Source organism: Ursus arctos, unplaced genomic scaffold (assembly GCF_023065955.2).
Source record: "Ursus arctos isolate Adak ecotype North America unplaced genomic scaffold, UrsArc2.0 scaffold_10, whole genome shotgun sequence".
Taxonomy (NCBI): domain Eukaryota; kingdom Metazoa; phylum Chordata; class Mammalia; order Carnivora; family Ursidae; genus Ursus; species Ursus arctos.
In genome coordinates this window covers 72,524,559-72,540,549 of record NW_026622764.1, presented here as the reverse complement: position 1 = coordinate 72,540,549, position 15,991 = coordinate 72,524,559, and the positions used below count along the sequence as shown (strand labels likewise).

At 41.1% G+C, this 15,991-nt stretch overlaps 1 protein-coding gene across 1 annotated transcript in view; it reads left to right on the top strand.

Moving 5' to 3' along the window:
• The window catches only part of ATP8A2 (ATPase phospholipid transporting 8A2), a 479,733-nt gene that overhangs the window by 322,668 nt on the left and 141,074 nt on the right, over positions 1-15,991 (top strand). The window contains exons 29-31 of the mRNA XM_026493019.4: positions 896-974; positions 14,643-14,704; positions 15,131-15,187. Coding sequence (XP_026348804.2) covers positions 896-974; positions 14,643-14,704; positions 15,131-15,187 — 198 coding nt within the window. The remainder of the gene's footprint in view (positions 1-895; positions 975-14,642; positions 14,705-15,130; positions 15,188-15,991) is intronic.

Here is a 15,991-nt window from a genome sequence, read left to right as displayed (position 1 = left end):
GGGTAGGGAATGGACCCACTTAAAAGGTAGTAGAGCTGAGAATTTTTTTTTTTTTTGAGGGGGTGGGTGAGAAGGTCAGGGAGAAGGAAGAAAAAAACTGAACATTTAAAAACAGAAAAAGCTTACAATTTTTTCTCTTTTCTTTTTTTTTTTTTTGTTTTGTTTTTTTTTGTTTCCCTACCACTATTTAGGATCAAACTATATGACAATCCCCAGCACAATCTGTAGATTTTCTGAATAATTTTGAGCTGGCTTTAGTGTAATAGTTCTGTCATCTCAGTAGTTAAAAAGATCATTGAAATGCATTTATGAAACTATAATTTAGGAGGAACTAAACTTGTGTTCTTCTGTTTGACCTTTCAAGTCCTTAAAGAGAATTTTTAAACGTGCATGATATTAACCAAACTCTTAGAAATTAACAAGTTGCTCGGGAGGGATTTTAAAAAGCAGAACGAAAGTCAGAGCGCCTTGTAAGAATCTACATTTAAAGTGTTTTTAATGCTTTCAGAAAGTCCACAGTTCCTGTCTCTTGTTAACAATTTTGACCTAATACCTTTCTCTTTCTAGATGATTGTAAAAGTCTGTTGTCTTTTTTTTATGATTCTAAAGAAAGGATTATAATGCATTTTTTGGATGTGGGCAGATTGTGTATTGGTCTATGTATCTGTGCATATATATTTAGGTCTTTGCAACAAGGTAATATTATCTGGAGATAGTCCAGTCATTTGTATGTAAAAATGAGGAAATCGGTATTTTTTTAACTTCAAGAATAATACGCTGCTTCTGGAGCTACGTAGCCCGCTGCCAGTATCCTTCACAATGAGGCGTTTGTTGAGTTGCACAGAGGTCAAGAGTTGTGGGCAGCTCCTGACTCCCTTGGTTTGTTTTCCCTTAGGTTTTCTGGGGTCACTGCATCAACGCCTTGGTCCACTCCCTCATCCTCTTCTGGTTTCCCATGAAAGCGCTGGAGCATGGTAATGGCTTCATGATTTCAACTGTCAGCAAGTAGCTCTGCAGTCCCTCTGGTGCCAGTTGTTCACAAATTTTTTTTTCCCAGTTCTGCAGACTGAGAGATCACACGAACACATTTTAGAAGAAAAACATACCTAAAATCTAATGAGAGCTAGGGCTCAGGTTTATAGCTTGTAGGTTTCATCCATTCTGGCTCTGAGAGCCCATTTTCTTTCCAGTTGCCTGGAGAGTTTAAATGCTAGGAATTCTACACTTTATTTTTAATAACTGTTTGAGTTGAGGATCTTGAAGCCAAGCACTGTACTGTAATGAAACATCGATGCCTCTCGTCCGCGAGTTTGACATTTTCTGTTAATTACTTGGGCTTTCATTTTCTAACCTCACATACAGCTATGCAGGATCACTCAAATCTTGGGAGGATCTAACCTTACACCTAGTTTCTTGAAAGCGTCTCCTTTCTTTGACATATTTCAAGCAAACTTTGAAAGTTTGAGGCCTGATTCTCTCGGCTGGTTTTAGTCTTTCCTCCAGCTGGAAGAGGACGTGTGAGACACGTGGCTGCCTGTATTCGCTCAAACTCCTTAATGCGTCCAAAGAGCTGCCTCCTAAAGAGACACATCTTTTAGTCTGAGGAAAGGAAAATGGATCATGAGAATGCTACTCTTTCATCCCGCTCAAATAGTAATCATCCCCCTGGGAAAAATGACTCCAAATGTTGACGAGACAAGGCCTTTTATTGTTCAGAGAACCAAAGAATATAAAGCTTCCAAGCCTCTTTGTTTCTGTGTCAATCTGTTTTGTGCTTCAAACAGAAATGATTCATCCTCACTGATATTCTTTAACCTATTAAATACTGACAGTTAGAGAAAATGCATACACAGCCAATTTATTACACCCTATGACCTGTTCTTTGAGTTTCATCGACCTCCTTTTCCTTCAAGGGTCCCTAAGTCTCTAGATCAGGAAATAAAATTTTCTGCTTCTAGCCCTCCACCCCCCACAAGGGGCATTCTAGCAAAATCGTCTTCTTTGAACTCTAAAGCTCTCCTGTGTTTCATCTTTACTCAGTGTGGATTTTTATGGATTTCGAGTGAGTAGGGGCTACAAATAGAAGAGTGTTGAATGTGGCTTGTTTTAGAAGCTCTGCCAGTTTGGTGATAGAAGCCGCCATCACTATAGCAGGATGGACTGGGGATGGGAAGCAATTTGTCTGATGAGTGTAAGAACAATTTGCACAGCTGTCCTCTTATCCCTGAGCCCATACTTAGGAAGACACAGGGACTAGCATGGACTAGACCACAAGTACCATCTTCAGGCCCCTTACCCCTCTTTTCTAGACATTGCACTCTGGTCCTAACTCCGAAGTGCTTGCCTTTGGACTCTCAGAAGATTTATAAGATGGTTGTTCACTTGCCTGCTTCAAAAAGCACTAATGTGGCCCATTCTGCAGTAGAGGCGATGGTTTTCCAATCCTGGAGTTAGGATTATATGCTTTGACAGTGTGGTTTGCTGTGTATGGTGGAATTGCTATAGTCTACCTGGATGCCACGATGGAAATCTGCTCATTCACCTGAAAGAGCCTGTGTTTAAAAGCAGACAGACTCCCAAAAGTTATTAATTTACCTGAGAGATAACACCAAGTGAATTGCAGGTACATTTCTGCCACCCTTATCTGCTTCCCTCAAGTTTGGCGATTTGCCTAGTAGGCAGCCCAGAGGATAAGTTTTTCCAGTGTGTATTATCATCACTATCCTCATCAGGCCATTATTTCATATATGTATGAAGCCTTCAGCGTAGAGGTTTTCTTTTAATTGTGTTGTAAACATTAACCTATTGAGTGAAACTCTGTGAGATGAAATAAATTGCAAATATTAATTATATTTGGCAGAGAATTACAGAAAGCCATTGGTGTTCTTGGTCATTAGTTGACTTCCTTTAAAATGAATATTTTAGAATTAATTCCTAAATTCTCACTGTTAATGTGTAGCAAAAATGATTGCATCATTGTTCATTAACTTTATTCATGTAATATTTATGTCTAAGACACTATGGTGGATTCTAAGGGTGATAGGTGAATGAATCAATGTGGGTCTTACTGTCAAAGAGTTTGTAGTCTGGTAGGGAGATTAGATTCACACATGGAAATTTCTAGTACAAAGTAGAAAATAATCACCTCGAGTAAAATACAGATAATGTGCTATGGGAGTTCAGAGGGCGGAGAGAAAACTGCCCTTCATTTGGGATTATTAATGACTTATTAGAAGAGGTAACATCCAGCCTTAGCCTGGAAGTTCAAGTAGGATCCAAATGTGTAGGAATGGAAGGAAGAGCTGAACAAAGTGGGGAATTTCAGGGCAGATGTGGAAAGCTGCAAGGAGTCGATCCCTTCAAGGGTGGAAGACAGGAAAAGGTTTGAGAAGGTGGGTGAAAACTGGACAGCTCAGGGTTTTGAATGTGAGGTTAAGAAGTCAGGACTCAAAGGGGCACCTGGGTGCTCAGTTGGTTAAGTGTCCATCTTCAGCTCAGGTCATGATCCCAGGGTCTTGGAATCAAGGCCCACATCAGGCTCCTTGCTTAGTGGGGAGTCTGCTTCTCCCTCTCCCTCCGCCTGCTGCTCCCCCTGCTTGTGTTCTCTCTCTCTCTCTCTCAATCTGTGTCAAATAAATAAATAAAATCTTAAAAAAAAAAAGTTAGGACTTAAGATGTTAGGTAAAGAGTCAGCCTAAATTTTAAATCAAGGAGCGTGTCATGATCAGATCCATTTGGGGGAACAAATGTATCCTGTCCAGGTAAGGCGAATGGTAGGAGAGCTAGAGGGAAGAACACTAGGTGTGTGTCCAGGTATTGCAGGGAGCGTGTAAGGAGAGTTACACCCAGGAAACAGGAATGTGCTTGACGAGGAGGGAGCGTGTTTTGAGAACCTCTTGATTCAGCAGAATCACAGGCTATCTGTGAGGTGCCAGACCCCGAGAGTGCACACGTAGAAGTTCTGCCTCTCCTGCCCGCCAGCAGCTTCCGGAAGGTCAGAGCTGAGGATGAGAAGGTGCATATATCACTGCTTCGTGGCCAGTGTGCTACAGGGACACAGCCCTGTCCAGCGGGTCAAGGAAGAGGTTTCTCTGAGGAAGTGACATTTATGTTCTTGAAAGATTAGGAAGGACTGATCAAGTGAGGCAGGGCAGGTGTGGGGAAGGGTGGGGAGAGAGCATTCCTGGCCCAACCAGGCAGACACACAAGAACCTGAAGAGGCCATGGGCAGTATTTCCTAATATAGACTAGGGGGACCTGGATTCCAGACTTTGTCTGGCCCCCTGATGAGCATTTCAGGATGCTGGACAGTGAATATCGGTAACCTTCCCTCCTTTCCCTATCCTTGTGCAACTATAATAGATCTAAAACCTGTCTTTGCATATTCCCAACATCCCCTCTGGGGTCAGCAATGGCACCCCTAGTCGAGACAGCTACAGCATGGGGGGTGGGGTGGCGGCGAGTGGCTGGAAAGGAGGGCTGGGAGGCTAGGGTTAGATGAGGGTCAGATCAGGAAAACCCAGGTGGGGACTTTTCTCTCTGAGGGGTCGGAGAGGTAGGAAGACTGCTGTGTAGAAAAACACTTAATGTTTGGCAAAAGCATGAGTTTTTTTGGGGGGTGGGGGTGGAGAAAGAAAGTCAGTGGTGGAAATCAAGAAACATTGCAAGTTTGAGAAGACAGGGATATGGCTACTGCTTGGATTACTTGTTTATGTGTGCTGATTTACTGTCTTAACTCTAAATCAGTTCTTGTTACACTTTGAATCACCATTTAGAATGATGTATCACTCCACCCCCAAAGAAACACAGGAACTTGGCACTGGTTTGAGGGGAACTGAGGCACTTTCAAGGCCTGGGGGACCCTGATATAACAGAGGAGTGCCTCTGTCCACCCCTAAGTCCCACCTGAAGCTGTCCCCCAGACTCTGCCCCACACCCAGAGCCCTAAAGGAGGTTTGACGGGCTAAGGTCCCTAGAGTCCCTCATTTCATTGTTCCACACTTTGTGGATTACGTCACAAAGATGGTGAATTTTACTGGGGGCTTCTCTCTCCACTATCCATGAAGAGAGACTTAGAGGCTTACATACCAGTGTTGTTCAATTTGGGCACATAATTGTTGGGAAGAAATATTTTTGAGAAGGTGTGAGCCCATCGTTCATTCCTTAGAAAGGTTCCAAGAATTTTGCTTTGCTTATTTTTGCGTGGTTTTGGATAGACCTTTCAAAGCACTCCTTTGCTGATGGAGTTTGTGATGATTCATTTCAAGTTTCAAAATAAATTTTTCCACTCAGGCAATTCAGCAAATCAGATTTCTTCCAACCATCACAACCTTACGCTCAGTCCCATGAGCTGTCTACAGCTTCCACCCTTTGATCTGAAAGTGAGTCTAGGTTAAAACTGGAGATGTCACCTTTGGGGGGACCGAAATTCATCAAGACCCTTGGTGTCAGGGCACACTCAGGTTTTCCATTGGTGGAATCCAGTCTGCATATTTGAGTAATCCTCCTTGAAGTGGAATGTGGTTATTGGCAAAAGGAAGTAAAATCAGTTTTGACTTAAAAAAAAAGGAAATTTTCAGATTTTTTCTTGATGAAATTTTAGAGGGGAGTGACGAGAAAGAGCATATAGTTAGCAGCAGAAAAAAATTCCTCAAAACATTTGTTTCTCAATTCTTCACAGTCCACACCCTGGAAATCATTCCCACCCCTCTTCAGAAGGAAAATTACCATAGGGATACTTATTCTGTTGGCACTAATTAAGCAGCAAGGTCTTTTGAGATTTCTGGAAAAGGCTATTTCATACTTTTTAATAAACGTGCTGCTAGAAGATCAGTTTTATAAACTCTGCACATGTATAAGATGAAATGCAGCCTTCTTGTCTCTGCTTATGGCATTAATGGGTTATTGGAGCTTGAATTATTTCTGATCTGTACCTGGTACTGCAAATTTAGCTATTTTATATCACATAAATCCTAATGACTTGCCTTGCTTCACATTCAGCTAAGTTTGGGCAAGACTGCCATTGTTCTCTGAGACTGCAACTTCTTAAATTCAGTTATTTATTCATTAAAAAGGAACAGCTAAATGAGTCTGTTCTCTGTGCCAGGCCCACAGTGGCTTCTGGGCATCCCGCAGGGAGCCAGTATTGCGTTAGTGGGCACCGCCCTAACCTACTCGATGGCCCTAGAGTCTGGGCCTGCTGGGAGAATGTACTATTGCAGCCACAAAGTTTCCCAACAAAATGCTGTATTTTCAAGTAAGGTAGGAGAAACAGTAAGACAATGTTTGCTCCCCTTTACAAGTTACTACCCTACTGCGCCCAGATTTGAAAAGATCTGAAATCAACGGAAAGACCTAGGGATGAACATTAAATGATAAATGGGACAGAAAGGGGAGTGGTTACTCCACGTGGCCTCTGCCATCTGGAACCCCTGCTGGGGGGACAGAGTACTGGAGGGTCTTCCCAAGACCCTGAAATATGTAAGTCAATTGAAGGGGGCTTGTTCACTAAAAACTAGAAAGATGGAATACTTTGGAAGTTTTTTAGATTTTCATACAAATGAAATTACAGCTTATAAATCTAAATACCTCATTGCTAACCCCATTGAAATGTACTTAAAATAAAACCAAGTTTCCAAATTCAGAACACTTTTTGTTTTATTTGGGCTTGTTTTAAACACGATGACCTGTGGAGGGAAAGCTTGGACATTTTGTTCTGCCTCACAGATCTGTAGCCCGGTGTTTGGAAACACAGAATTGGGCTAGAGGCCCGTTGTTTTCATTCCGTTAAATATGTCCTAAGTTTCAGTGTCTCTTTTAATAAACCCCGTGTATATGTATTTGAAACAGTCAGGTTGGTGTAATGCTGTAAGAAGAATGAGCCAGAGTTCCCCGATTTCACTAACCCTTATAACTTTATCAGGAAATTGAATTGAGGTGCCTTAGCTGGGGTGGGAATAACCTGTAACAAACAACCCCCAAATCTTGGGGACGTATCCCAATAAAAGCTTATTTCTTACTCATGTCACTGTCAATTGGAGGAGTGCATTGAGCATAGTTTCTTACGTTCCATATTTTTCCCACATTTTTGATGCTCTGATAATTGGGGCCTTGATCCTGGAGAGACTGCCCCTCCCAGGGCTACCGCATTCCGCATTCTGAGGGAGACCAAAGGACTCGCCTGCAAGAATGTCTCTGATACTCATTCAACCCCTCTGGAGGCCACACCCCCAACCATCTCCTCTATGAACTCTCACTCACCAATGCAATATTCCCCCTGCCCTAAATCACCCCGGGGCCAGATACCAGACAACTAGGGATCACCACTATAACCCAGAGCCTGCTGAAATTATTCACACTGTCCAATCCTAAGCTTACACAGCATACTTACCCTGCTTTGTCCATTCCATCCCCTGAAAACCCCAGTAAAGGCTCTGAACCATGTTCTCCCTTTTCCTCTTCTGCCTTCTTACTGACTCCGGTGCTTTCCCCTTGTGGCCCTGCATGGCATCCCTGCCTCCTGTTTCTAGGGATCAGTAAGTATAAACTTCTTCCTTCCCGACAGTCATTTCCATGTCTACATATCTTACCATACCTTGTTAAAACTAATTCTGGGTCCATTTCAATACAGTGGGCCTCCATTTCATGCCTGACCCCTGAGTGCACTCTCAGCCTTCACATTAGTAGGGGACAGAGCCAGGAGAAGGAGTGGTTGCTCTTGACCATCTCTGGCAGGAAGTGATCCATCACTTCTGCTGATGTCTGATTGGCAAGGACTGGTCACAGGGCCTCACCTGGGTACAAGGAGCTAGGGAATATTACTTAACTATGCTCCCAAGAACAAGAGATATGTCTATGGCCACACAGGTGGCTGTTTGACATTGGCAATCAAGTTCACTTTTCATCATTGTTCCCACCCTTTTTTTAAACTACCTTTTTAAAATCCATTTTTAGTAAACAAAAGTGAAAAAAAAGAAACATTGAAATTTGAGTTCCGTATCCTTCGCTTTATCCATCAGTAATGGCAGTAGAGAGGAGAAAATCCAGCAAAAAGGCTTATATAACCAGGAACTTAACCCAGCACTGGTTATGAATGTAATTATAATCACTAACACTTGTATAAACTCTACCTTCTACAAACTCTTTCCAATATTTTATACCACTCTTTACAGAGAAAGGAAAAAATAAATTTTCTCTTCATGAATACATAGCATTGGAAAGAAAAAGAATAGTTTCAGTTATAGTCCAGGCAGTCCAGGCATTTAACCAGGGTGAGTTGTAAAAGTTTGTTTGTAAATGAGTTACTTAGAACTTCGAATACCTCTTCCCTCTTGATACTAATCGAATAATACCTGGTTGGTGTAGGCCTCCTTCAAACGTCTGCAGTCTTGAGAGGCCCAGAGAGCAAGATGGGAAAGAGACACCCCACGCATGTTCTGGAATAAGGGCTGCTCTCAACCAGAGCTGCTGAGAGCCAAAGGCGGGAACGGGAAAGCAAGAGAAACTTGGCATCTGCTCTCCAGCCAGAATTCTTGGCAGGTGCCTGGATGTCAAGGGAATGGTACCCTCCACCTCAGTCCTCCCTCCTGAGTCACATGTGAGTGAGGTGCCTGTGATTTGTAATTCAGGTGTTCCGTGGATTCTTACCTCATTAAAAATGCACATATAAATCCACCCCATCTGTTTTCTTGATTGTTAAATCCTGTCTTTGACCATATGGGACCATGCTATAACTTTGTCTTCAGATTTTGCTTTTTGTCAGAGCCATTTCTGGATGCATTTTTGTGGTTTAGCTGGGTCATGATGTAATGCTTTTAATGAGCATTTAATTGAAATGGCATCTTTATAAAATGTCACCAACCTAGCCCTTTGGAATATTCTGAAGTAAGTTCCTTGATCATTCCGTCTGCTTAGAAAATGAGACATACTTTCCTTACAGATCGTGGGTTTTCCCACAAATATTTGCAGAGAGGTTTTTGCATGCAGCCATCTTGGACTATCACTACTAGTGTGGAGGGTCCGAGTGGTTTTGTCACAGTTGTTCACAAGAGTCTGTTTTAGTGACTCTTTTTAAACCACATTTGGCTAATCCTACTTTATGTTGGCCCCTGGATCCAAGCAGATTTTGCGTATAATGTTAAGTCTGGAAGGACAGTGACACGGCGGCTGTGGGTCCTTGGGTCCTGAAGCCGCAGCGTGATATTGGCCTCTTAGAGAATGAGCTGACTACTCAGGACAGTGTCCCCAACTCTGTCACTTTGTTTAACACTTTCGATGTTTATAGTAAACACCACATTATATTGGGTTTTACATCACATGTAAATCATTCTAAATGGGACTCTGTTTCATCAAAGTAGATGGGGAATTTTTCCTACTCTTTTAGGTCTTTCACTCTATGGAAATCTTCCTACGGACTTTTGGGAGAGGCAATGCCCTCCTCTCTCATTTCATCTCTCATCTGGGTGAATTTGATCCTTGATTTGCAGAAGGCTGCGTGGTCCCAGTTCAGTTCAGTGCCAGCTCTTCTGGTGCAACAGGCCGCTTAATCCTTCTTACCTCTTTCCTGCTTGGTTAAGCCTTTGTGTGCTAATGACGGGTTTCTGTTGGGAGTGCTTAGCTTCATGCTGGTTAAGATAGGAAAACAAAAGTTTGGTGAGATCACATCTCTCCACAGGCACTTTTGATGGATCTCTCTTATGAGGGACCCCTTGAGAGCCTTGCACGGTTTGGCCCCTGCCCGCGCACTACCAGGGTCCTACCCTACGTCTCGCAGCACAGCCCTCCACCCAGCTGGGGGGAGGGAGGTTCACTTCCATGCCTCAGCGCAGGCTGATTTCCTTTTTGCCTGCTTTGTCCTTTCCCGTCTCACTGCCCCCTTCCTCCCAAATAACCAACTATACCACCCCTTGCTGCTTTGTGCGAAGTAATGTTCTCACTCTCCTTTATACAGATGGTGGTTAAATAATGTTCTGAAGGCTGGCTTGGGGAACTTTACCACTCACCTGGGTTTGGGGGTTACTTTTTCCCTTTCAAAAAGAAAAATTACTTGCGATTTTAAATATCTGACTAAAATAAAAACAGCTAAACTGCAGGAAAGATTGTTTTCCTGAGTGGATCGTCAGAATCATAACAGTGCTGTTAAATTTAAGCAAAGTGGAAAAAATAATTTGTCAGCACCGTGCTTCAGGAATACACTGGCCAGTCTATATGGGCTTTTCCACACTTGAATTATCAGAAGGCCGTAGCATACTGCTGCATTCATTCACAGTGATTTCTTAGGACTTCTGATCTTTTCTTCAGTAGTATGTTATTGGCAGGATGGAACAAAGATGAGGCCCACAGGTGTTTGCCTCTAAAGCAGTTGAAATATAACCCGTAACAGAACAATCCATTCCATGGGAATTTCCCCAACAGGGTGTGCAGAGTGATGGCTTGTGCTTTGTCTAAAGGATGCTCTCTTTTCGAGACTTTTGGCATATCCCAGAATCTCAAGTTGGTTTAGGAGCTTCTCCTTCAAGGAATAAATTCTTTCCAGATGGTGTGAGTTTGGAGTGGGGCAGGAGATACTCCTTCCTTGCAGAAAACGAAGAGGCAATGTTGAGTTGTCCTTCCAAAATGATGAACAGAAATAAAAGGTTTATCCTGTCTTCTCTAAAAGTTATTTTAAGTGTGTTCAGATGACCTCAAGTGTAAACATTGTATTTATTGCCAGTGAGCATTTTACCGTCTTGACAAGGTAGAAATTAATGCATTATAAAACTCTAGAAGCTATGGTTGGAAAATGTCTTTTAGTCTTCCCTGTTTTCCCTTCATGCCAAGTTGCCCGCAGAGCACTCAGTAGTCTTAAGGGTCCTCATGGAGGTCCTGTCCTCATAAGTGAGCTCTCAGTCCCACAAGTAATCCTGAAGTTTGCCCTCTTCTAAAGGCCATCTGGTGTTGTGAGTGGCAGCACTTTGTACTAAAGGTTCCCATTGTTTCTTCCTGTCAATAGTGGGACAACCGGGGATCACGGCATTCTCTTCTAGTCTGGCTAGAGAGAAGAAGGTTCCCTTCATATATTAGACACTCTCACGTCAGTATATTCTGTACACTTCTGGATATTCCAGTTCCTCCTTTGTCTTACCTCCAATGCTGTGGTTCTTAGACCAGACGATTTGATCCCCAGGAGACATTTGGCAACATCTGGAGAAAGTTTTAGTTGTCATAGCTAGGGAGTGGGGATTCCTAGCATACACTGGGTGGAGGCAGGGGTGCTGCCAAACGTTCAGCAATCCACACGACAGTCCCGTGCAACAAAGAATTATCTGGAAAAACGTCAGCAGTGCCAAGGTTGAGAAACTCGGGACTGCTGCTGTGCAAACTTAACTCAGGTTTCAGGGCGTTGCTGCTGCCCCCTAGGTCTGTGCGCCTCATTTACAACCTATGCTGCCCAGAATCTCTGTCACAGGAATCTAATCACCTGTCCTCCTTAATGCTCTCCTGGAAGTTCTTTCCCATCAGGTGTTGGTATTTCAAAGGAGTACCTTTTAATAATTTTGGTTTCCTCTTGGAATTTTCTTTTATTCTTTGGGATCCATTTTTCTAGCTTAGTAATGAAAACAAACCCTTATTTACAGTTTGTTACTAAGTGCATGACCTTTTTCATGTCATTTGACTTCTCTTTGCTGCCCTCGTTTTCTCATCTGAAATATGCAGATAATAATACTATCTCATATAGTTGTTAGAATAGCAAAAGAGTATTACATATAGTATTATTACATATTAATAACACTAATGACATGTAATATATGAGTATTACATGCATCACATACATTAGTAGGTATATGAATATAGGTAAAGTGCTCATAGAGTGAGTCATAGAATCATATGCTCTCTCTTTTCAATGTAGAATTTCTTATGATGCTTAACAATTTTCTGTTTATGTCCATAAAATCTGACACACATTCTAAGCCCTTCATATTAGACAAATGCTTTGTATAGTTCATTTCTTTTAGTACCTGCATCAGTCAACATTTGAAACATTAGTAGTAAAGGGAAATTCAAAAAGTTGTCAAACCGAGATTGTGAACTTTGATTTTCAGTTTGGTCTCACACCCCTTCTAACTCTTGTATCCGGTCAGCGTTGACTATTGACTCTGGACTCCTTTAGGGCTTTAGTGTAGGGAGAACTTCAGGACACTCAGGTCATTGTTCTCCATTCAGGAACATGGGCTGAGACTAGGAAAACCCGCTGAGATACACTGAACGGGAAAGAGATCTGAAACTCTCAAGCTTCTACCATTACACACCTGGGGCTGACATAGCAGCAAAGAATGCAGCTCTTATCATAGAATTTTCTATCTTAGGGGAACCTTGGTGATAATTCAATCATCATCATCTGTATCTAGTGTAAAATCCCCATTTTAGAAATGTGGAAATAGACTTAGAACCAAACATTTTAAGGAACTAAATAATGGTAGAGCTGGAACAAGAGAGCAGGGCTGGAATATGGTCTTCTAATACTCATTGCGGGACTTTTTTCCCCACTAACCTGACTCCTTCTCACCACCTCATTTTCCTCTATATGCTTTTGTTCCTCTCTTAATAACATCATGCTTCTTCGTTATCTGTTCTTCCTATTGTGAATTTAAAATATTGATCACTCAGTACCAAGTTTTAATGTGTCACTCTTTTAATCAATATTCCTATATTAATATGATAAGAATCAGGTAAATGATATCACTTTACCTAGGTACTCAGGCAAAAACCTTAAATCACTCTTGATTCCTCATGTTCTTTTCCACCCCACATCCAAATCCTAAATCCTATCATCTCTACCTTCAAAATATGTGCCAATTCCTACCACTTCTTTCCTCCTCCAGCATAGCCTCTCTGGCCTGCAATGTCCAGTGGAACTTTGTGTGGCCATCGAAGGTTGAAATGTGACTAAGTGTGACTGAGGAACTGATTTTTTTTATAACAGCTTTATCAATACGTAATTTACATACCTTATAATCCACTCATTTAAAGGGTACAGTTCTACAGTTTTTAATGTATCATGTAATTGTGCAACTTTCACCTTAATGAATATTTGAGCATTTTCATTGCCCCCAAAAGAAAACCCATTAACTATGAGCCATTACTTCCCATTCTGCTGCCCCCCAAAAAACTCCCACCTTCTGACAATCACTGGTCTACTTTCTGTCTCTGTAGATTTGCCTCTTCTGAACAGTTCAAGAAGTGGAATCCTATAATAGATGGCTTTTTGTGACTGGCTTCTTTCACTTAGCACAAGATTTTCAAGGTTCACCCATGTTATCGCATGTTTCAGTGTTTCATTCCTCTTTGTTGCTCAAGAGTGGAAGAACAGGTGTTTTGAACTTTTGCCTTTCTTACCTTTTAATGAAATTCTGCCTAAGTTTCAAGTGTCTCCCCTAAATTTCCAGATCATTCCTTTGTAAGTCAGTGGCCATCTCTCTGTTCTCATTGGATAACTCTTATGGTCCCCAACAGCAGTCCCTTACTTAGGTGTATAGCTAATACAGCCCATTATGTCAGTGTGCAGTTCATCTTTCCTTATATCCACAAATACACCTATCTAGAATCAGGAGAAAGGCCATGCCCCAGAGCTCCATCTATGGCCTCACAATGACCAGATTCTGCCTATGATGCTACTTGGTCATTTGATGTTTTAGAAAACTAAGCAGATCTTGAATCTTTAGTAAGAGCCAGATTCCTCCACAAGCAGATGGGTAAATCAGCCAGCTCAAATATGTGTGTATGGCAGCTACTGGGTTGGAAATTTGAACACAAAAATCCCTATAATACTCAGCCTGTTGGCCACAGATCTGAATTGGAGTATAAAAGGGAATAAAAGGAGATTAGCAGTGCCATCCAAAGAAACCATTCCTGATGCTGAAACAGGCTTTGACCCCTCAGGATAATAACCAGACTTTTCACGGCAGGCTAGCTGATGGAAGTTAGATAATTCTATTAGAGGTCAGCCTTAGCGATTGTTTTATACGTTATAACAGTCATCCATAAAAGGAAAAAATGGAAGAGATAAGAAAATTAAAGCTTCAAAATTCTAGCTGTATTTTCTAGATGTCTCTCATTGGATTGTTTGCGTTCCCCCAATTTATAGACCTCAGAAGTTCATGCAATTGCATATGAGAACATGAATAGTGAATATCCCTCCAAATTCTGAGTTCAATAATTATGAATTGATTTGCACTCATGTAGTTATCTTCCTTTATTGGCCCATAGTTCTAATTTGTAAAAATTAAAAATAAACAGTAAAAGAACACTCAGAAAAAGTCTAATGCTGCTATTAATAAAGATAGATTATTATGTTCTTACTCTTCCCTTTGTTTAACCCAACAAAGGGAGATTTTAATCTTTATAAAAATGTAAATTTCAATACAGATCAAGTGTTTGGTTCAGTTTGTTGGAAATGTGATTTTGTTTGTTTGCTTCATTTGGAGAAAATAGAAGATGAAAAAAATTCACAGTTAGAAAAAGGAGGCATTAGAATCAGAGATGATACAATTTTTTAAATTCCCTTACAATTTGATAAATGTTTCTAAGTTCTGTTTTTATGTTCAGAACAAAACAGATCGCAGTGCTCTTCCCCAGAAGTTAGTAATAACTTCTTTGTTTTTCAGATACTGCATTGGCCAGTGGCCATGCCACAGACTATTTATTTGTTGGAAATATTGTTTACACGGTAAGTTTATCTCTCTGTTTACGGAACTGTTCTTAAGTGGTATATATGTGGGCTCTGTCTCTGGAAACCCTTTCTATAAGGCCTTCCTTTATATTAGTTTTAAATCTTTCAACTATATAGTTTAGATTCCTTAAGGCTCAAAATGGTTGTGAAATGCTTACCTCATTTCCTAGCGGAGATTTTGCAGAGTCAAGATTTCTGGACAGGTGATTACCAGGTCACCCCATTCTTCAAATGACAGTTTCACATTCATCTGTGAAAAAAGCAACACTGAAGAAGGTGATTTTGCCCAAATCTTTCCAAGCTAAGAAAAGCACAAAAGTCACTCCCACCGCCTCTGGAGTGGAGACTTGGGATTTCTCTTGGAAAGTAATAATAAGTCACCGAGGATAATATATTTTCTCCAATTCCTGTTTGTTTTCACAGTATGTTGTTGTCACTGTGTGTCTGAAAGCTGGTTTGGAGACCACAGCATGGACTAAAGTAAGTTCTCTCTGAAGCTTCCCTTTAATTTTCCCTTTAAGTTTCACTACCCGCTATAGATATTTTGATGGCATGGATCTTTTTTTAAGCCTTGGGAAACCAATCAGCAGTATCTAGCTATCTCATTTAAATTTTGCATGTAAAAATTGCCATTTGATCTGTATCAGGGCAAATTTGCAATCCACAGTTTTCTGATGATTCATTTGCTTGGCACTTCCCAACAGCTCTAAGCTATTAACAGTCCTCTCATTTCAAATGTATATGCTCGTTGTAAAAAAAAAAAAAAAAAGGCAGAAAATACAGAAGGACAAAAAGGAGAATTTTTAATTTCCATAACTTTATGAACAAGAGACAGTTACTGTTAACACTTTTTTGGATAACATTACAGACTTTGTTCCCCGTGTATATTTTTAATAAGATAATGCTTTACAGAGCATATAGTTTTGTGATCTTTTTTTCAGTTAAAAATAGATCATGAACATTTTCCACACCTTAAAGTATACTTCTACAAAATCTTTGTTCATGATTAAAGAGTATTAAGTTTGATTGATATCCCGCCATTTAATCATTCCCCAATTTTAGACATTTTGGTGACGTGCCACATTTCAAGATCATAACCCGTGTTTCGTGTTTGTCTATCACTGCCATTTAAATAGGCTCCTACTTCTGTGCTGGGAAAATGAGGGAGGAGTTTGGAGATGATTGTGGAAGTAGGGAATCCATCAGGTGATAATGGCAGTTAATTCAGACAAGAGGTGATGGTGGCTTGGCCTGGGCTCTTACAGGAAGAGGTAGTGAGAAATG